At 51.5% G+C, this 21,219-nt stretch overlaps 7 protein-coding genes across 7 annotated transcripts; 3 read left to right on the top strand and 4 right to left on the bottom strand.

Moving 5' to 3' along the window:
• Positions 1-1,124: 1,124 nt before the first annotated feature.
• LAJ45_06036 (uncharacterized protein) lies at positions 1,125-3,850 on the bottom strand (the record flags this gene model as incomplete). Its single annotated transcript, XM_046115604.1, has 9 exons — positions 1,125-1,209; positions 1,602-2,195; positions 2,395-2,542; positions 2,638-2,986; positions 3,260-3,286; positions 3,352-3,375; positions 3,514-3,529; positions 3,605-3,651; positions 3,773-3,850. 9 exons carry the CDS (start codon positions 3,848-3,850, stop codon positions 1,125-1,127), a joined length of 1,368 nt encoding a protein of 455 aa, XP_045971188.1.
• Positions 3,851-4,239: 389 nt separating this feature from the next.
• On the top strand, positions 4,240-5,392 carry LAJ45_06035 (uncharacterized protein; the record flags this gene model as incomplete). The annotated part of the gene is made up of 3 exons (XM_046115603.1): positions 4,240-4,249; positions 4,304-4,364; positions 4,429-5,392. 3 exons carry the CDS (start codon positions 4,240-4,242, stop codon positions 5,390-5,392), a joined length of 1,035 nt encoding a protein of 344 aa, XP_045971187.1.
• A 607-nt stretch (positions 5,393-5,999) lies between these two features.
• On the bottom strand, positions 6,000-8,876 carry LAJ45_06034 (uncharacterized protein; the record flags this gene model as incomplete). Its single annotated transcript, XM_046115602.1, has 7 exons — positions 6,000-6,796; positions 6,854-7,502; positions 7,559-7,789; positions 7,852-8,317; positions 8,379-8,485; positions 8,553-8,653; positions 8,714-8,876. The coding sequence occupies 7 exons, from the start codon at positions 8,874-8,876 to the stop codon at positions 6,000-6,002; spliced, it is 2,514 nt and encodes an 837-aa protein (XP_045971186.1).
• A 301-nt stretch (positions 8,877-9,177) lies between these two features.
• Positions 9,178-9,679, top strand: LAJ45_06033 (uncharacterized protein; the record flags this gene model as incomplete). Its single annotated transcript, XM_046115601.1, has 3 exons — positions 9,178-9,218; positions 9,295-9,459; positions 9,562-9,679. The coding sequence occupies 3 exons, from the start codon at positions 9,178-9,180 to the stop codon at positions 9,677-9,679; spliced, it is 324 nt and encodes a 107-aa protein (XP_045971185.1).
• A 1,672-nt stretch (positions 9,680-11,351) lies between these two features.
• Positions 11,352-13,777, bottom strand: LAJ45_06032 (uncharacterized protein; the record flags this gene model as incomplete). Its single annotated transcript, XM_046115600.1, has 4 exons — positions 11,352-11,512; positions 11,591-13,028; positions 13,117-13,134; positions 13,244-13,777. The coding sequence occupies 4 exons, from the start codon at positions 13,775-13,777 to the stop codon at positions 11,352-11,354; spliced, it is 2,151 nt and encodes a 716-aa protein (XP_045971184.1).
• Positions 13,778-14,034: 257 nt separating this feature from the next.
• On the top strand, positions 14,035-16,181 carry LAJ45_06031 (uncharacterized protein; the record flags this gene model as incomplete). Its single annotated transcript, XM_046115599.1, has 7 exons — positions 14,035-14,153; positions 14,537-15,269; positions 15,343-15,476; positions 15,537-15,891; positions 15,957-15,976; positions 16,056-16,106; positions 16,172-16,181. 7 exons carry the CDS (start codon positions 14,035-14,037, stop codon positions 16,179-16,181), a joined length of 1,422 nt encoding a protein of 473 aa, XP_045971183.1.
• A 1,798-nt stretch (positions 16,182-17,979) lies between these two features.
• Positions 17,980-18,738, bottom strand: LAJ45_06030 (uncharacterized protein; the record flags this gene model as incomplete). Its single annotated transcript, XM_046115598.1, has 3 exons — positions 17,980-18,183; positions 18,238-18,312; positions 18,403-18,738. The coding sequence occupies 3 exons, from the start codon at positions 18,736-18,738 to the stop codon at positions 17,980-17,982; spliced, it is 615 nt and encodes a 204-aa protein (XP_045971182.1).
• Between the last annotated feature and the right edge of the window lie 2,481 nt (positions 18,739-21,219).

Below are 21,219 nucleotides of genomic sequence, written 5' to 3'. Positions count from 1 at the left end.
GACATTAACAACAAGAGTCAAGCAAGCAACGACACACACGACACCACACACACACCACATATAACTCACCACATATATGGGGGTGGAGGGGGGGCGGTGGTGTTGATGAGGGAGGGGTTGTTATTGTTGCTGTTACGTTTTGAAGGCTCCGAGCTTTTCGTTGCCTGCCTGCCTGCTGCCTCCTAGTCCTAGCTCTTACTCTCTCTCCCTGGAAATTTTCTTTCCCTTCCGTCCCTGGTGAAATTTTCATTTCGACCGTTCCGGTGGGATTTTAAAGAAGTACCGTGCGGGCGTAAATGTTGTGCTGTAAGTTGTAACTGACTAATTGACGCAGTGGCAGGCCTGATGGTGGTGGGTGAACCGTGGGATATGGCTGCTCGTTGTCTGATCAACGTGTGGGATGGACGGGAGCATTCAAAATATACCAGAGAAATCTACGTTCAAGGGCGATCTCCATCATGATGAAACTGAAAAAAAGAGACATGAAGAAATTTCAAAAGAAAAACGTAATGGATCGGATCGGAACATTGGGGATCCTTCGTCCTGGAAATAGATTTTTATAACTGTTACAGCTATCTGAAGTACTGGTACGTGAGATTTACCCGCACCACCTTTTGTTTTATTTTTCTTGCTGCTGTGTGTCCTAGGACACTTGCTGCACTAATTTGGGTCCGCTTCGTCTCCACGAGGCCGGAGGCATGAATCAAGCATGATGAGAGGTTTCGTTTCGCAGCCTATGGGAACCAAAGACACATACGGGGTCTTACAGGAGGTTCCAAGATTCAAGGATATTTTACACGAGAGATGAATAATCTGCCCCCCCCCCCCCCCAAACATTCGCACTTCAAGCTCCCCTGGATTCAGCTAAACTTCTCTCCACCCCCGTCAGGAGATCTTCAACATCCTAGTCGCAAGCATGGTGACACGTCTGTAGTCACCATAAACTCATCCATGTAGCTTTTAATTTTTTCTCTCGGTCTTCTCCAGCAATTCGCCCAGAAAACGCAACACAGCCCTGGCCGAGGTTTCCGCGCCCGTACGTGCGTCTGTCTACCTGTTGTGTCTTTGAATCGTAGTGTGTGTGTGTGTGTGACCGGTGTGAAATGTGTGTGTCTCGACTCGCCTCACTGAAGGTAATACCGGGTATTCTCGTACACGAGGAAGGTGATGCAAGTGGACGGTAAGACCCGTGCCAGGTTTGGCGCCAACCTATTTATTTACATTCCCAAGACCCGTGAAGGAATTAAAAAATTCCCAGGTCACAAATTGTCAGCGAGAAACTGTTTTAAGTCTTTATTTCGGACCTGACCCAGATTCTCTCTATCTCCTATCCGTATGTTTAAGGGAGCTTGCTTTTTCGGTTGCTTGTTGGGTGGACCCTGATTGTTGCCTGTCTATGTCTGTGGGTTCCTCCCCTTTCTTTTTCTTGTGGAGCGACGCTCTCTGCTTTTTGAAACAAGCGATTGCGGTTGGATATTGGCGAAAGCCCATTTGTTCATCCGTTCGGCTTGTCTTCCGAAGAGGCGATGATAGGTGGAATTGGACGGAAATCGTGAAACGGAAGGCAAAAAAGATAGTGATAGAAAAAGATCGAAACTCACCCTTTGTAAAATCCCCCAACACCCTCATTTCTCCATATCTTTATCACGGCGTCCCGAGCGGACGAGTACACGGCATCGGCGTCATAAGTCTGCATCCGCGTCTGCACGACACGGTATGGATATGTGATTGATCCGGCCATAATCTTTGACGTTGCAGAAAGTGTAAGGAAGTCGAGATTACTCAGTCCCTTTTTCGTATTTTCTCCTGATACCGGAGCTCCTCCTCCGCTGCCAGTAGAAGGTGGGTCAATGTTCTCTTTAGCGTGTTTTCGCCAGATCTTCAGCCTTTCGTAAAACATGAACTGCAGTGCTCCATGCGTAACGCCGAAAAGGGCCGGCACCAATCCCCGGAACAGACCTCTGGTCCCCTCGTCCCGGATTATAATGCGAAGCCCGTTGGTCATGGACGAGTACGCTCCCGGAGATGACCGACCCGTGGAGAGCATACGAGTCTTGATGACCCAGAGAGGATTTGATAATACAGCTGTACAGACCCCCGCGGCCCCGGAGGAGAGAAGGTAATCGAGGGAGTCCAGTCCTTCATCTCTTGGTATCCCGCGATAGCCGGCTATGATATTTTTGAACTCGCCGTAACTATATGTGTGATTTGTTGTGTCACAACATATTAATTAGGAACTGGACTTCTGCATCAAAGATATTTTCAATGGGGGAGTAACAATAGGTAATTGTTTTTATACATATTTATTACGTATAAACCTCTTTGTATTTTGGGGGGGTGAGGGTGAAATATTGAATGAGGATGCAAAGCCAAAAGGAGTAGTGGTAGACGTACAGCATGAAATACATACTCCAGCTCGCCATATTCCCAACCAGGTTCGGTGACAGACCTCTATAGAGGGCCCCACGCCCTTCATTCATGGCCACATCTCGGGCGATTCTCCAGGAGGCCCCGAGCCGTGGTGCCTTGTAGTCCCTGTTCACTGTTGACCTCGAAGTCCCCTTATATCTCAGCGTCCTGGTTCGTTCGAGGTTGGCCGGGGGTGGGGGGAAAGAATGAAGGGTTTGGGGGAGGGACCTTGCAGCCGGACCTTGATGAGATCAAGAGGGTGCGCTACGAGTGTCGAAAGCAGGCCAGCAGTCAGGCCGGAAATGGTCTCCACCAGAACGGGGGGATCCCATTCTGGGGTGCGCTCATGAAGGTTTGTTAAGGTCGCGTGGTGCTTTCGGTCTGTCTGTCTGTCTCTTTCCCTGAGTGCACGTGGCAATGTGCGGTCCGGTGAGGTTTGAGGCGTGAGAATATGCGACGGGGGAGAAGTTTTCCTAGGAGAGAGGATGTTGGAATAAAGTGCAAGGTGCGATGCGAGGGGGGATTGCGGGGTGGGAGGGTTTTCGTCGGAAATAATTTTTTTCCGGAATGATGTGTTCTAGCATGAGTGAGAGCCGCAAAGTGACATCACCGCATAGAAAAAAAAAATGTATCTTGCCTTACCAATAAAGCCCACAAAATGCGATAAAAAAGCAATTGGGAAGAAGAAGGGAGATGAATGTTTTATTTTTTACCGAGTGCTTGCTTTTCTTGAAATATCTTTAATTTTTTACAAAAACCTGAAAAAAAGAAAGCATCACAGTTGTGCAATAACGCCCTACCATATTCCTAATCATCCATTCGGAACTCAGCACGTAACAAATGTACATACATCTTCTACGCCAATGGTGAGATCAAGCTATGCAATGGCCCGATTAGTTGCAACTCATGATTATCGAGAGAACAGGAGGGTGCATTTATTACCGGATCAACGAAGGTCTCGGGGTGCTGCAGGTGTATCCTGCGTTAATGAACAGGGTCAGCAAGCGAGTCCCTCCATACGAAAGCAGATCCGTCGATATGCAGTGATGTCCACTATAGAGGGATTGGATGGTAGAGATAGATATATATACCGATGTAGAGAACAAGCGGAAGATATCCACTGTTGCCGTCCATATATGTAAGTATTTTATACAACCAAAAATATTTGCTTGTCTGCGGAAGAGGAATGACTGACTAGTGGATAGCTACGCGGGAGATTTCAAGGACCTTGGAGATACGCTCCTGTTGATTCACATCGTCAGCGGAGGGGTAATTATCATGAGATGTCATGAGACAGATAGACAAGAGAGTGCAGAGGGGATACGGAAAGGCGCTCGTATGTTGGGGGAAGCTATGGGAATACCTTGGATTCTTCTGAGAGCTGCATGATGCTTGGAATCAGTCGATTGAGACGCTGGCTTTTCGCTTGACTGTTATCCATTGTCTGTCAGCAGGTCGAATATCAAGCGAAACCTGAGGTAGTTCGAGGGGGGGTATAGATGAGATTAAGATAGTAGTTTCAGAAAGGTGGTGGAGGAGGGGCAACTGACGGGGGGTAGTAAGATCGCGTATCTTGAATTTCCGAGGTCGTGATGGTGTCGTTATGGTGATGATGTCGCTAAAGTCAAGAAAGCCCGAGAAAAAAAAGCTTGGCCCCGCCTCGATAGACCGATAAGGGACCAATGACTAAGATATGTTTCGCCAAGCTATCCTTCGTTTGGGGCTCTGCGGGATGAAAGCCAGCCAACACCACGCCGACGTCAGATGGAGTCTACTTGTGACCATCACCAACTTCCTCAGCTCCCCGTAAACATTTGTCCAGCAAGAGAAATGTCTCAAGGTGTGTTCGCAATATCAATTCTTGCATAGCAATAGCTGCTGACTGCCATTTGAGAAGGACAGATTCAGATTCCGCTAAAAGAATACCTTGCGATAACGACCAAGCAATGCTCAAAGTGAGGCTCTCTTTCTATTCGTTTGAACACCTGTTCAAATTTCAGCTAACACCCGCCCCCCTAGTTGGTCGTTCACCCAAGGTCTTCTTCTTGGGCAAATATCAGTCATCTTCATAATAGGGTGCTTCATCAAATTCTTCATATTTGGTGAAACTCCAGATTCTCCTTCTCATTCAAAGTACGCCTCAGCATACTCCCCCAAACGCTCCCGGAGGTCCTCAAACCTCCGCAAGAAACGATCCTCAGTTCTCCGGAACCCACCACCGCAAACAACCGCTACCATCCTCTCAAAGACATACTACAATGTGCACTCCCACCAGCCAGAATCGCTCGATTGGTTTAATGTACTCCTCGCGCAAACATTCGCTCAGTTCCGTGAAGATGCACGAACCGACGACGCAATCCTGAAATCCCTAGACAAAATCCTAAACGGGCCCCAAAAGCCAGACTTCCTAGACTCAATCCGCGTAACAGAAGTATCCCTGGGTGAAGACTTCCCCATATTCTCCAATTGCAGAATTACCCCCAGCGAAGAAGACCCCGGGAAGCTTCAGGCGAAGATGGACGTAGACCTGAGCGACCTTATCACGCTAGGTGTTGAAACCAAACTACTACTCAACTGGCCGAAGCCCATGGTTGCCGTACTGCCAGTGGCGCTTGCTGTGTCCATAGTCCGGTTTTCCGGAACACTGTCGATATCTTTCGTCCCATCTCCCGAGAATTCTACAGGAAATACCACCCTGACATTTAGTTTCCTTGACGACTACCGGCTTGAGATCTCTGTGCGTAGTTTGGTGGGGTCCAGGTCGAGATTGCAGGACGTTCCAAAAATTGCTCAGTTGGTAGAGAGCAGGCTGCATAGCTGGATTGATGAGAGATGTGTTGAACCAAAGTTTCAGCAGATAGTGTTGCCCTCGTTGTGGCCTAGAAAGCGGACCACAAGGGAACAGGGCCGAGCTGGTGATGTAGGCGAAGAAAGCGGGACCGAGGGTATTAGGCGAAGGCCAACATCGTCGGTGGACCTTTAAAATGTTTAATTTTTATCAGTTATTTTCTTTTTTTCCCCCATTCTTCATTTTCCTTGTCTTGAATTCCATAGCGGTAGATCCAGGATGAATGTACGATTCCCGAATATATAAACAGTAAACATTTTAGAGTGTACGTGGCCAAAAATGAGGGGAAGGGTTTGTGTCAAACCAAAAAGCGTGAAACTGTCGCACAAGGTATCACTCGTTTGTTCACGTGCTGCCGCGCTAGTGTGTGGTATCACTAGGATCGCTCATGATCATTGCAATTGGATGATGATATGAATCTTCGCACCTTCGCACGCTGCACAAAAACACATCACTATCTTCCCCTATACATCGAGCCAAGGAAAAAAACAAAAAGAATAAATGCCAGAAAAAAGAAATAGAGTATGAAAGTAAAAATAAAAAAAGAGGTTTAACACATGCTAAAAGCAGATTTTCTCCTGCCCCCCCCCCCCCCCCGCTCGTACCTGATTGAAAAATACGAAATATTACAAGAGACGTAAAGGCATTACAACCATCGCCGCCAACTACTGGACAATACCAGCGGTGCTATCCTAACCTATCGTATCCTAAAACTACACTGACCCTCTGCCCCTCGAGCATCCTACAAGGTGTCCATACTTTCATCATCCTTCATTAAGCGCCCAGTGGTGTCTGTTGGTACTTCCTCATCAGGAACACCGAACTTCCTGTTGAAAGCTCTGAGCCAACCCTTCGCCCACCACTGCATCCATGCCTTGCTCTCCACATCGATGCCGTCCATCTCCTCCGAGCTCTCGGCCATGGCGCTGAGAGACTCTGTGACCACCTTAAGTATGACACCTTGCTCTTCCTCAGCGCCTTTCAGTGTCTCGTCGTACACTGCCAACTGCTCCTCTGTGAACCCGCTTCCACTGCCAAGCATCGCCGGTCTAGCGGCAGCAATCTGTCGGACACGGTTGTTCACCTTGTTGATAGTGGTGCTAACCATCTCCCAGGCATGTGTATGGCTGAGGGCGTTGTTCCCAGCGTCGTGAAGTACCCACTCTACAACTGAGAGAGGAGTCACGATAGAGTAATTCAACAGCTTATCAACGACGTTTGCTCCAATACCCGGCTGGTCTTCCCAGTAAGATAGAACGGAGCCGACGATTTGCCGGCGGGCATCGGGGGATTCGAGGCCGATGGCGACGAGTTTTTCTTTGCAGCGCTCTATGCAGGAGAGAACGTGAGAGAGCGATTTGGCTCCAACGTGACAGATAGCGGTTACATAGGCATCACGGGTGACAGAATCTGGATCTGCAACGCCACTTTCAGCGGCGAGACTGCGGATGCGGCCGAGGATCTCATCGACCTCTTCAATTTCTTTGCGGTCTGCTACGGCGTGCATCACCTCCTTGGCTTCTTCTGCAAAGGGCTCATCTTTGGGGCTGTTAGCTCGATCGTAAAAAAGCAAAAAATTGTGTAAAGGTTATCTACCGGGAGAGTCATATTTGAAATTTGGCTGTTCCATCTCCTTGGCCTCCGAGATGAGCTCTTTGTATGCTTCCGGAACTGTTCCTTTGATTCGTGTTGCGAACGAGAGTCGGATTTCCTTCTCCAAAGCACCCAAGATGAACGCCTTTTTGGGGTGGACATCCGGAAGGGTGAGATTCTCGTTCCATTCCGCCCACTTCCAGGTGAATCCGAAATTACTCAGATGGTGCGAGAACCAGTCAATAAACCGGTAGATCAACTCGGTGTCCATGGACTCCAGATTCCTGTGCATAAAACGGATGGCTCTTCCCAATGAAGGAGCTACAGCGGCCGGCGCAAGTTTACACAATTCTGTCAGAATCGAGTGGTAATATACTAGCTTGTGGTTAGGGGCAGGAAGTTTGAAAAGCTGGCTGAAAATCGCATCTACGGCTACATCTTCGGGTTTCCATGAGGACCCGGTTTCGCCTGCAGTTTCATTGACCCTGTCGAAAGGAGTTGCCCTCTTGATGAACGCTTTTGGTGAAAAGAAGCAATCTATCTCGATCAAGAAGCGAGAAACCGAAAGACGGTTACAGTCTAGAATGTTAATAGTATCTACAATGTTGTCTCGGAAGATCGTTGAGGCAAGATCTAGAGGAGTTGGAACAGTCTTAAAGAGTGATTAGAAACAATCCAAATATCATGGAGAAACTCATTAATGCTTACCTCGACTTTTGGATCCGCAAAGACGGAAAGGTACACGTCTGGGAGGATTGCGTTTTTGTCGACGGGGAACTCTTCTGGGATGGTTATTTCTGGCAAGGCGTGCTGCGCAGCCTCCTTGAGTACCTCATCGAATGTTTCCCATGGTCGTGGCAAACAACCCAAACCTGTGTGTTCTCCACCCGGCACTCCCTTGAGGTGTGTCTCTATGTTTATTTGGAGCATTCGCACCATCTTTTCCTCAAAGGTTAGACACTTGACATGTTCCTGAAAAGACATTCCGGGAGAATCCTTACATGTGTCCCCTTTGCCCGATCATCGTATGGTGCTGCATCTCCAGTAAATGGGTTTAGTAATGACTGCATTTTATGCCTGACCTCAGTAAGAGGACGGGTTTTATCCAGTAGCTTGTTGATCGGCTCAATATCCGCTCTTGACGACGCCAGAATATATGGGACCGAGAATAACGCCGACTTTGTGAGCTCGAGCGCCAATCCCACATCACCATCGGCCATCGCGGACTCAGCCTTGTCCAGAACACTGTGAAGCAATGGGAATACACCCTCTCCCTCTAGCATGCCATGGACACATCCCAAAAATCGTAGGGTGAGCTTCAACTTTGTGAATTGGCCATCAAGGAGGAATTGCTGGACAGCCTTTCCGGCTTCCTCGACAATGAGCTTTCCGGCCTCTGGATTCTGGGAATTGGCAACAAGAGCCACCGCGCCGACAAAAGGGATCTTGAAAGGCTGCTCGATTACACTAGAGAACGCGTCAGGACTTTGTAAGCGGGATCAAATACGAAAAAAATTCTAGAACTCACAGCGCGAGAAGAGTGCCCAAGAAACCGTTCCTGAGGTCTTCGTTCTCGAAGTGATTCGTAAACGTGGTTGCGATGTTCTTCACAACGTCACCAATACGGGCCAAGGGCTATTCGCGTGTTAGATTTCGTATTGAAGATGCCATTCTCTTCTTCGGGGGTCTTGGGACAACATACAGACTCCGCGATGGTCGTGAGCTCCCTCCGGAGCTTCGAGAACGCATCCTCCCTCTCGTAACGGTTCGAGCGCCGGTATTCCCCTTGCTGGTCGTCATCGTCTTCACAGAGCTGTCAGTAAGCCACAGCACGTCATTCTCTTTTCAAGAATTCGGACGAACCTCTGTACCGCTTCCTCTGCCCAGATCCTCTTCCACCGCGTCTCCCACCACCACCACCGCCGCCGCCTCCTCCTCCTCCACCTCCTCCTCCTCCACTACCTCCACCACCTCCTCCGCTGCCTCCACCGCCGCCGCCTTCTCCTCTACGGTAGTAGTCGCCCATTTCTGATTCGTAATTGACCCTTTTGTGAGGAGGATTGTGTTGTTGATTTTTTTTTTTCCTCCGGCTGTGATGGTTACGCTGCTGTCCTTCGCTGTGTGTTAGAAGGGCGTTTTTGGCTAGTAGGGAACCGCGTTTCGAATGGTATTCGCGCATTCTCTTGGCGCTGCATGCTGAGTCAGCAAGGTTCGAAAAATCCGTTTTTTTCTTCCCTCACGAAGCAACAAATGTTTCTGCCCTCTGGGAAATTCTCATCCCCACCCCTTTTTACAAATATCGAACTGTGCAGTAAACATATCACATCATGGGCGAGGAAGCTACGTTGCCAATAACTGTCGAGTTCAGGTGCGATCGACATTTTTGCTTAATTTCTCACACTAGACTAGCAGGCTGGCTAATCTAAGCTACATCCTTCTTGCAGCGGTGGGCTGGAGCTACTATTCTCAAAGCAGAAGACTCATAAGGTGCAAATCCCGGCCAGCGACCCCTCGGGGAAGCCTGCCAATGTGGGGTTCTTGGTGGGCTGGTTGTGTGATAACCTGATGGTGGATAAGCGGAAGGATATGTTTGTTATGGATGGCACTGTGTATGTTTTCTTTCTTGCTTTTTTTTCCCCCTCCCTCTTTCTCTCTCTCTCTGTCTTTTTACGCTTTGTGTCTGTGTTGTTGCGATTAACCTAGTTATGCAGTCGGAATGGAATACTGGTCCTGATTAATGATGCCGATTGGGAGCTGGAGGGCGAGGATGAGTATGTTCTTGAGAAAGGGGATAATATCCTCTTTGTCTCGACTCTGCACGGGGGATAGCTATCGGTTCGAACTTGGGGATTTAAAGCCTTTCTTTTTCATCATGACCATATCTTGTCTGTATAATATCCCGTATTTAGAAAAAAAAACTCAAGCCTCTTCTTGGGACCAATCTCAAGGATCCTTGACTCCAACCAATGTAGCGAGTGATATCCTGTGAGTATAAAACAAACGTCCCACCTAGGCCACCCAAACATCCACACCTTCTATGGGTCGTTTGCGAAATATGCTTCTGATGTTCGGCATCATTAAAAAAAAAAACTTTCCTGCTGGCCAACAGACCAGCTCTATCTCCATAGCTGGCGGATAGGGCGAACAGGCTTCACGAGGGTAGCTTTTGATTCATGAACACCCTTACTCCAATTAACTTCCTGCAAAACGCCGTGCTTTAAGCTCAGCCCCTCCACAAACACCAAGCCGTATACTGTAGCTCTGGGCAAACTACACGGGTTGATAACAAACTCCAGCGGAACCCACACAGACCGGCGAGGTAAGCCAATGGCGTAAGAAGTTGTAGCCCAATTATATCCATGAGCTTCATTTCCACAATTCAAGCTCGTATCTTGCTTCGATACCTACATAGATCACAGTAGCTTACGCAGCTTACGGGTCACTGCACACTATCAGGACTACACACATCTACACATGTAGTCAAGCAGAAAGGCGCACATAGTCCGTCACAACCATCTTCATGGCTGCTCACTCGGCCCCGACTAGCTAGCCATGCAAGCCGAGGAAGCAGAGTCCTTGCAAAGCTGACCCGTATGATTTTTGCGTTATTATACAAGGGACGGGTACGTTTGGAGATGGGATGATATTGGAGTGGTGGAGGGGGGGGGGGGAAATGTTTGCGGCGGTGAAAGGTGGGGGGGTGGTAATGATATTTAAACCTATACTTTAGCCCATACTAATCTCTACTGCCCTTATCTCGCCTTCACCTCTACCCTTCATTACCACTCCTCCACCCGCACCGCTGCCCAGCACACGCCACACAACGCCCCGCCCCGCCCCGCCCAGCCAACCCATAAATCACCGCAATCCAATCTACCAACACCATCCATTCTACAAATCCACACAACACACCATATCGATTACTACCTTCCTACGCTGCCTGACTAATCTGATCTGATCTGATCTGATACTCTAGCACCACCACCACCACCAACGACAACAAAACAGAAGCAATACCTAACCATGCCCCGTGCCAATGCCACTACACAGCAACCAATACCAATACCACAAAAACGAGCAAGAGAAATTTAAAAATGGAAGAAGAGAAGGGAGAAAAATTGAAGAAAAAAAAAAAAAAAAACAGCCTGTTACGCCCTCCAAGCAAGCCCTATCTGAGAAAGTAGTAAAAGAAGGAGATTATAACAGCAAGTGATAAAAAATTAAAGACACAAGAAACACCCGTTCCTAACAGCAAGAACAGGCAGGAAGACTACATTCACCACCATCACCCCACCCCTCCCCCCCCCCCCCCCGGTATCACCTTCTCCCCTTCCCCCCCCCCCCCCCAAACCACCACCGCAGCACCTAATACCGCCGCTCTTCCAACCTAAGCCCTTGCAATCCAAAGCACAGTTCAGCCTTCCCATCCACCCCACAAAACACCAAAAGCACAACACAAAAGCACAAAGCACAAAGGGGACCAAAAACAAAAAAGCAATATTCACCCAAAATCACTCGCGCGCTGCTGCTGCTGCTGCTGCTGCTCCTCGCCGAGCGTCTGCTGGTGCCTCGTCAGGTTTGCCAGCACCGTGCTGCGCATCTCTTCATTCACGTGCCGCTGCCGCATGGCGTCGAATTCGTTGCCTTTGCGTGCTAGACAATCTGCGCTCCCCATCACCACCCATATATCAGCCATCTTCCCCCCCCCCCCCCCTCCCAGGACGGAAAAGAAATACTCACCCGCATACATCTCCCCCCCCATCAAGCTCCACAACCCATCCCGCCCCTTCATCGCATTCTGCAGCGCCGCCCTCGCGCTCTTCTCCGCCTGCTCACTCACCACCCCCGTGAAAAACCGCTGACACATAAAGTTGAGCACAATATACGTCATCTGCTGATTCGCGCACTGCGTCGCCAGCTGCAGCGCCACACTCAGCCAATTCTTCGTCTTGACCAGCTCGCCCCTCTCCGTGGCCTTCACACACGTGTACGCCGCGCGCAGCAGCCCGTTCTTTGTCGCGCCGCACGCCTTCTCGACGCCGGCTAGCAGCGCCTCGGCGCGCACGGGGTCCGCGGCGCGCAGGATGAGGACGCTGTTGAGCGTGCTGATGAGCGCGAGCTCCGAGTCGGGCGCGTGGGAGGCGGTGATGGCGCTGTAGCAGGAGAGCGCAAGGGGGAGGGCGTTGGTGCCTTGGTAGATTGTGGCTTGTAGGTAGAGGATGAGGGCGTTGAGCGGCGGGGGGTGCGTGGGGAGGGCGGAGAAGGCGTCGCGCAGAGAGTTGAAGCCCTTGATGGCGCCGTCCCACTCGGTGCGCACGCAGAGGAGGAAGGTGTGGTAGAGCTGGATGTAGCAGCGGAGGGTCTGGCGCCACACTGTCTTTTCTGTGGCTGCCACGAGCGTCGATGGGCCTGCTGTGGTTGTGGAGGGGGAGTCCGGCTGGTGCTGGAGGAGACGGTCGATGCTCCGTAGCCCTTCCTGGAGGAAGCGCTCGGCTTTGCCGGCCTCGTCCACGTTCTTCTGGAACTTGCACAGCCCGCTGATGAAGTATCCCACAATAAACACATCATCCTTCGTCAGCCACGTGAAGCCCAGCGTCTCCACGGGCCTCCCGACCCTCGGCGGATTCACGGGAATCACAAACTCGCCGCTCTCGGCCCACGCCGCCCAGCGCTCCTTCGAGTCGAGCATGTGGTGCAGCACCTTCATCTTCGCCTCGCTCTCGGCCGTGCGGCCGAGCATCAGCGAACACACAATATCCATGACCTGGCGCAGCACGGCCAGCTGCGCGACGGGCTCGTCGGCCTCGGTCTGGATGCTGTTTGCCTTTGCGAGCGCGCGCTGCGCCGCCTCGACGCCGTCTGTCCCTGCCTGCAGGCTGATCATGGCCTCCATGAGGTTGGCCAGGGAGAAGATTGAGAGGTCGCGCCGCGCGTGGGCTGTGTTGGAGATCCTTTGGAGGGTTGTGATGGCCGAGGCGATGTCGTGGATGGGGGAGGTCGGGTCGGTGAGCATGCTGACGCGAAGGAAGCGGAAGCTGTAGGTGTGGTGCGGCATGTCGAGGGTTTCGGACTCGGTGATGCAGGTGTTGAGCATTTTGAGGGAGGCCTTGGGAGTGGTGCGGAGCATGATGCGGGCTAGGAGGTGCTGCATGCGGTGCTTGAGGTCCATGAGACTGTTCTGTGCGCGCGGGGTCAGCCTCTGTCTCTGTTTCTCGCCGTGGGCAGAAGGGGAGCTCAATGCCCATGATCAGAACAGGAAGTCCTACTCTCTGCGCCAACATAATCTACGCCCGCCACAGCACACCCATTAGCCAGTCCATCCTCACCCCAAATCCCCTCCACCCCCTCCATCCACCCACCCCAAATCTCCAGCACAGAAAGAGAAAAACTCACCCCCTTATTCAGCGCGCCCTCCGCCTCATCCCCATTCTCCGTCTCCTCATGCAGCACCCCGGCATACCTAAGTCTCACGAGCGCCTCCATCCTCGGCTGCAGCCGTCCCCCACCTCCCAGCGCCGCCTCAAAACACCGCAGCCCCGTCGCAACAAGCGCATAATACTCCCTCTCCCCGCCACCACCACCCGCAGCGGCGGCGCGGTACCCCCCCGCATGCGCAGCCTCAAGGTACGACTCTGCGAGCGACACCAGCAGCAGGTCTGCGCTTGCCCCGGCGGCGGCGGCGGAGGTGGAGGTGCTGGTGGAGGTGGGTGTGGAGGGGGGCCAGCGCGGGGAGGACGCCGGCGCGGGGATGTCGAAGGTGGTGTATGTTGTTGGCCATTGGTGCTGGTGCTGGTGCTGGGGGGTTGTAGGTTGGGCGTAGGGGTGCTGCGGGTGGGAGTGCGGGTGGGGGTGTAGCTGTGGTGGGTGTGGGTGCTGTGGTTGTTGCTGCTGCTGGCGTGGTTGTGGTTGGTGTCGACGGGGTACCATCCGCCGGCGTTTGGGGCTGTCATGGCCGGTGCATAAGACGGGGGCGGGTGTCTGTCTGTCTGTATTGCTAGATATTAGATATTGGTGAGAGTGGAGTGGAGTGGAGTGGAGTGGAGTGGAGTGGATGTCGGTGTTGTCGGTGTTGTCGGTGGATGTAGTTGTAGATGTAGATGAGTGAGAGTGCGAGAGTTCGGCATTCGATTGATGTCTGTGGTTTCCCGCGTACGCAGAGCAACGCAACAACGTGGGGATGACTAATGCACGGCCAGATCGACCTGCAGAGGAGGAAGAAGAGGAAGAAGAGGAAGAAGAAGAGGAAGAGGAAGGAAAAAGCAATTGCAGAGAGGCTTTGGTGGCGCCGTGTTGCAGCTCTGAGGTAGATCTAATAGAGTAGATGTCGATTCTCTTGGTAGATCTGTGAGACAGCTACTCTAACTACTCCACCACAAGTTTCCACTCTACTCTCTACCCGTCCTCCCACAATGCCTGAGATAGATTCCCAACAAAATATCAATCTACCCTACCTTCTCAGGCTCTGTCTCCGATGGTGCCCCAGAAGTTCCCCCCTGTGTGTGTCAGCATTCTTAGATACAGTTGTAGCTTCCCTTTTGTCACATGTTCTGACATCGGCCCGGAGCCGGAGGCCCTTGGAGATGCCCCGAGTTCCCCTGCAGATTTCGTTATATCGCAGCAAGAGGAGGGAGGGGATATATAACTGCGCTGGATTCTTCTATCACTCTCTATTCTCTATATACATAGTAACTATTATAATTATTATATTACCCACTCATTAACCACCCCCACTCGTTCACCCTCCCTCCACAATGCCCTTCGGCCTCCCCTCCCCACCCGCCTTCCACCACGCCCTAAAAACCATCCTCCTCCACCCAAAGCCCTCCTCCTCCTCCTCCTCCTCCTCCTCCTCCTCCTCCGCCCCCACCCCCTCTCCACCTTCATCCCCCCCCTCGTCCCCACCTTCTACGCCAACCCCCTCCTCTTCAACGGCCACCTGCAGACCTGCTACACCGCAATCAAGCGCGCCGACCCCTACGCCGTCCACTATGCCCGCCGCCACCTCACAAACCCCAACGACGGCGGCCACTTCGCCGTCGACTTTGCCGTCGCCCCCTTCGACCCGCCCCCGCCCCCGCCCGCCGCCGACCTCCCCGAGCGCACGCGCCACATGCCGCCCGCCACCCACCTCGCCAGCGACGACGACACGCCCATGCTCGTCGCCCTCCACGGCCTCAGCGGCGGCAGCCACGAGGTCTATCTCCGCGCCGTGCTGGCGCCGCTGCTGGCCGCCGGCGGCTGGGAGGCCTGTGTGGTCAATGCGCGCGGGTGCGCGAGGAGCACAATCACGACGAAGCAGCTGTTTAATGCGAGGTTCACGGAGGACCTCAGGGTCACGGTGGGGTTTCTGAGGAGGACGTTCCCGAATAGGCCGTTGTATGTCATGGGCTTCTCGCTCGGCGCCAACATTTTGACGAATGTGGGTGCTGCGATCATTTCCCCCTTGAATTATTAAATAGGAGAATGCTGGGAGAGCTAACGAACGGGCGCAGTATCTGGCAGAGGAGGGAGACAAGTGCGTCTTCAAAGCCGCAATCGTCTGCTCAAACCCCTGGAACCTCGAGCTCTGCTGCAAGAACCTCCACCGCACCTACCTCGGCCAGATGTACTCCCGCGTCATGGGCGAGTGCGTCCCCCCCCCCCCTCCCCCCCAAAACCACCCAAGTCACTAACCCTTCCACCGCAGAAACCTGAAGCGCCTCTTCGAGCAGCACGTCCACAACCTCGACCTCCCCGCCGCCCAGGTCGCCGCCGTGCGCGCCGGCGTGCTGATGGACGACTTTGACCGCGCGCTGACGAGCAAGGTCTTTGGCTACGCGACGGTCGGCGCATACTACCGCGACGCCTCGTCGGTCGACAGCCTGCTGCGGGTGCGCGTGCCGACGCCCATCATCCACGCGCGCGACGACCCGATTGCGTGCGACGAGGCGGCGCCGTACGAGGAGGTGCGCGCGACGCCGTGGTGCGTCATGGTCACGACGGGCGTGGGCGGGCATCTGAGCTGGTTTGAGCTTGGCGGGGGGAGGTGGTTTGCTGGTGTGGTAAGTTGTTGTTGTGACCTTTGGAAAGTGGAGGGGGGTTGCTGATGTGGTGTGAGGTGGGGTAGATTGTGGCGTTCTTGAGGAGGTTTGATAGTGAGGTTGCGGGAGTGGCCGAGGCTCCGGAGCTGGATCATGATGGCGAGGATTTTGATGTGGTTATGCAGTCGGACGCATCGGCGTCTGATGCCTCCAAAGAGCTGTAATTGGGCTGTATTGTGGGTATATATGTAGTCCCGCTGACCCTCTTCACTTGGATAACTAACATGAGGTACTATATTAGGTCTAGATGAAATTACTATTGTTATGATACCACCAGATTAGATAGACCGGGATTGCGCCCTTCTTTGTTTTTTCCCTGTTTTTCCTTTCTTTTTGCTCTTGGCTTTTTCCCTTTGCTGGGGTGTTTTGGGCGGCGTCTTGTATCGATATGGAGGAGTCGGATGGACCATTCAGCTTTGTTGGCTGGATTTAAACACGTTCATGCGCTGTCACTCGGGTTGACTGTCCTTGGCGGCACCCAGGTCGTAGAGGTTATGGGTTTGTTGCTGGATTTTGTAAACCGAGAATTCATCGGCCCTGGTGGTTTGCCATGCTCTGAAGAATCCTATATCCGTAGGTTTAGATCTCCATATTAGTATATAGCTCCAACTACAACAAACTCCGCCTGTGGCTTCTACTGGGTGTAAGTTCCCAGCTAGAGAGAGGCGTGGAAAGAAATGGTAATAATAGAGGGAGGAGATACCGTCATTGGCTGGATGGATGGTCCGAGTGAGCAACTGTGAAGAAGCAGCTAGGCCAATCGGTCTACCAATTAAGCCACGAAAGCCACCCGAGAGACGGAGCTCTCAACAGATCAAACGGCTGAGCAAAAGCAAAATTCCTCCCGGGCCTTTTGATCTTACGTCCGATTCGTGGGAGCGGATTGACGCTACGCTGCGTGCAGACGTCGGGTTTCGGTGTCGGGGTATCTAGATACGGGGCAACATGGTTACAGCATATGAATTAACCAGATGATCGTAGGAAGTAATTTGACGGGTTATGCCGCCTAGTTCCTGGACCGGCGGTCCAGTCTGTAATTGAGTGCTTCATCACAGATGAGTGATTGTTTAATGCCGTCCCCCCCAAGTATCATTGGCGATCGCGAGGAAGACTGTCTATCAGGCTTGACACCGTGTGTTGGGGTCTCTGGTAGGAATATTACATGCGAGGGGGGTAAACTCCTAACCTTAAATATGTAGCTGCATGTACGTTGAGCTTTGTCTATGGAGATATGTACCTGTCTATAAAACTCTGTCTACAGATATGTAACTCTAATAAACAACATCCTAATTACAATAGCGAGATTCGACTGTAGAACCACCAACAACACCGGCCTTCACTGCTTGGCCCCAAAGTGGGAGGAGATATACTATACGACCACTGATATCCAACTCCTGGGGGAATGGGAAACTGTCAATCTCCTCTGCAATATCAGGATGTTTCTCGGTTGTTCGGCTCGGTGGAGGACGTCTCTTGACAGCCACCATTCCCCGGTTGGTTAGGGCTAGGGTTGTATCGAACACTACCACGCATATGTAGACCAACACCAGCGACGGTTGGTCGTTGATCGGCTTATGTTTGAGATTTGGTTTCTGAAGGCGAAACACAGAATGAAGGGCCCCCAAGAAGAGGATACAGTGCTTTGTGGCGACAAAGATGGTTCCAGTTGTTGCTGTGTCGAGGTCAATGATCGTTTGACCATCTTTTTAATATCCCACTAGTAGTTCCACAAGTAGGGTGTCAAGATGCGGAAGTAGTACACCGCTTCGTTCCAAATATGGTTTTGACTCGCTTTATGGCTACATCCTGCAGTGCTTCCATGGTGTTTTCACTCAAAATTTCAGTACTGTCGATACCTAACGCCTTTTATTTTTTTGGATTTGATCTCCCATAATCCCCTCCCCGCACAGGACGTCATTAAGCATATGATATATATGATACAAAGTAAAGGTACGCAATTTTACAAAGAGAAGAAGAAAAACGTGAAGAAGAAAAAAACAAAGGACCCAAAACAATAAATAACTTTTTTTTTTTTTTTTTTTTTCAGTCTCAAGCGAATGCGACCTTTTTCGCTCCAGACTTCTTCTGGATGTAGGCCTTTGCTGCAGATTTGACCTTGTCGCCGTCTTCATCGCTCTTCCGTTTGCGCTTGTTGCGGATGGCGTCTTTTGCACTCTCCATTTTGGATTTCCTCTGCTCGTTGCGCGCCTCCTCTTCTTTGCGGCGGGCTTCGCGGATCTCTTCGAGTTTGCGCTGTGATACTGTGTTAGCGCAATTGAGCTAATATGGTAATACGAAGAGGCATACCGAGCGCTCAAGCTTAGACTGAATCTGTCCATCCTTCGAATCATTGACTCTCAGCAGAATCGACATCATCTTGTCCTACACACACCACCAATTAGCCCCATTCCCCCCCACTTCCCCACCTCTCCCCTCAATCCCCCTCCCCTCCAAATCCGACTTCCAACATACCTTATCCTCTACAAACACCTTCCCCTTCTTCTTCCCCTTCGGCTGGACTACGCCCGCGGGCGTGATCATATTCAGCTTCGGCAGCTCCTTCTCCAGCCTCGCCAGGTCCGCCTCACGCTTCTTCTTCGGGTCCTTCTTCTTCCCAATCTGCGCTACCCCCGCGGTCGTGTGTGTCTTCTTCAAGAACTTGCGCTTCTGCTTCGGCGCCGGCGTCGACAGGTCCTGCTTCTTGTTCTTGTTGCCTGCGGCGCCCGGCTTCTTGGCGCCGCCGGGCCTTTTGGAGAGGGTTTTGGAGTTGCTGCCGGCGGGCTTGGAGGCGCCGCGTGAGGTTCCCATTGTTGATTATTTGCTGTGGGGGGGTGTGGTGTTAATTGGTGGAGGGGGGTGACGGTTGGATACTCGGTGGTGGTGGGAGCTTGGAGAAAAGTTTCGTGAGGCTTAAAGTTTGCTTGTGTTACCGTCGTGGGTTGGCGAGGGTTAGGGTTTGTGAGGTTACCCGGAGAAGGGGCGCTCATCGCTCATCAGGCGTCACTCGGTGCTTGGGAGGCCATTTGTGACAGGGGGGGGGGGGGGCGGTCCTTCCTCCACGGATAAAAGAGTTTCTAGGCACTTCGGTGCGGACCCCCAGAGGCCTGTCACAGGACTCAAGAAAGTTGTCACAGAAGACTATTTTGACTTCTCGGTGGACCAGGTCTTTCAGGAAAAGGTTATTGTCCGGTTATCGCAACCTTCGCAGTTAGTGTTTCTCTCTGTAGGACATGTGCACAGCATGAACGGAGCGCCATGAGGCTTTAGCTTCTTTGTTTAACACCTAGGGGCCCGGCGCCCTTAATTATTTTTCGGCTCGTTCCGGAACAGAAAAACTTTTGAATGAGTCACGTGTCCGAGGAGGGCCAAGTAGCAAAAGTTGAGTATAGTTTTTACAGCAACATGGCGCAGCGGAAGCGCGCCGGGCTCATAACCCGGAGGTCCCTCGATCGAAACGAGGTGTTGCTATCAAGTTCAATCCCGAGTGCCTGCACTTGGGTTTCTTTTTTTATTTTTTTTCTATTTATTTATTTTCTCATGATGAGCTCATCAGGTACCGCAGAAACTCGCCAACTTGATTATCTCCGTGCAGGGATTTCTTCATTGATGATTGGCTGAAAGGCAGAGATCAGCTTCAGATATTTCCTCTACAAGTTAGTTTTTGGTCAGATCCGCTAGCAAAGTTCGTGAGTTTTTGCGGTACTACAAAGTAATAATACTACTATGCCTATCTTACTAATTAATCTAACCTTGTGCTAGAGTAAATCAGTTTCCGTTTACGTTCTGTTTACTCATCAACATGATCATCAGGCATATTAAGGTCTTATCAACTGATAACGAAAAGCACCTACCACCGTCATGTCAGAACTTCCTTCCTCTTTGTCTTTTGCGACCTGCGATCTTCAAGCGCAAATCTCCGAGAGGATGTTTGCCCTCACAAGGTGTATTCGGCTGACGGATTTCACAGTACAGGGTTTTGTATTTAAATTGGACACCGGGGCGCACTCCCACTATGGACTTTCTCTATAATCTTGCCTCGATTAATCGCTATGACGATACCCATCAGAGATCGGCTGTCCAAGATCCGAATCAATCGCTGTCTCATCTCCGTGTCTGTATCTTTGCTCTGTGGGTAGGGCCAAGGGGGGGGGGGGGGGGTATGAGGGTCTGGAGGAGAGGAAATATCGGGGAAATAGAATCGTTCTTTTGCAGCGATAACTAACTACATACATGTACCGGGGACGGACGGGCCAGGCAAATTATTACTCTCTAGTGTTTTTTTTTTTTTTTTTTTTTATGCTTCTACTAAAGTAGAGGTTTCATGATCTTACGCCAAGTCCCTACTACCAAGCTGCGTGCCATGGGTTTGGGTACAAGACTAAAAACAAAAGCGTGTAAGGGTTGTGGTACAGACCGTACGTACCTACATGTACAGTGGGCCATCATGTAGTTAACAAGCTCTATGGTTTCACGAGATCATTCCACGGACGGATGACACCCCTTATCCCGACGTGACTCGGTAGCCGATCACATTCTCCACACATACATACACACATACACTGCACACTGCACATACACACACACACTCACACACACACACACCCCAGATCATATCGCGGTTCTCCGGGCTGTTTTGTCCAGACCTTATGAAAACCCAACCAGCAGCAAGCGCAGCAGCACAACAGCACCAATGGATGCAGTGCACAATCACAATCTCCTTATAATTGCTACCGTTATTTGCTTTTCCCCCACCATGTATGTCCCGCACATTACATACATGACGTCGGCGTGCCTTACAAGGCCGCTGCGGAAGGGGGCGGGTCTCAATCTCGATTTTGTGGCGGGTACGTTATCCAGCTGGGAGGTAAAGAAAGAAAGAAAGAAAAAGAAAACTTCTCGAAGGAATCGTGTGATCTCTACCAACTGCTGAGATACTGAGACATTTCTCCCATCACCGATTCGGTAATGTCCAGCTCGATACGGTTGATAATCCCCAGGGTGTTATTAAGAGGAGGAGGAGGAGGAGGGGCTGCGTCCACATCTGCCGCTGGGCCTGTTCAGCGGAAAAAAGGCTGATTTGGAATATCTGCTCAGCAATATGCAACAGCGGGATGGGAAATGGCGTCTTGCCTGATGTCTAGACAAGACACCATTGGACTGCTGGCTGGATGGGATATGGCTGGTCGTCGTCGTCGTCGTCGTCCTTGACCTCTCGTCGTTGGGCTGAAACATCCTAGTGGGTGCTGCTGCTGATGGTTTTTGTTTGGCCGGGCCATTTCCCTTGTGGGC

This window comes from Morchella importuna (assembly GCF_003444635.1).
Source record: "Morchella importuna strain M04M26 chromosome Unknown Morimp01GS017, whole genome shotgun sequence".
Lineage (NCBI taxonomy): Eukaryota > Fungi > Ascomycota > Pezizomycetes > Pezizales > Morchellaceae > Morchella > Morchella importuna.
This window is presented reverse-complemented; position numbering and strand designations above follow the sequence as displayed.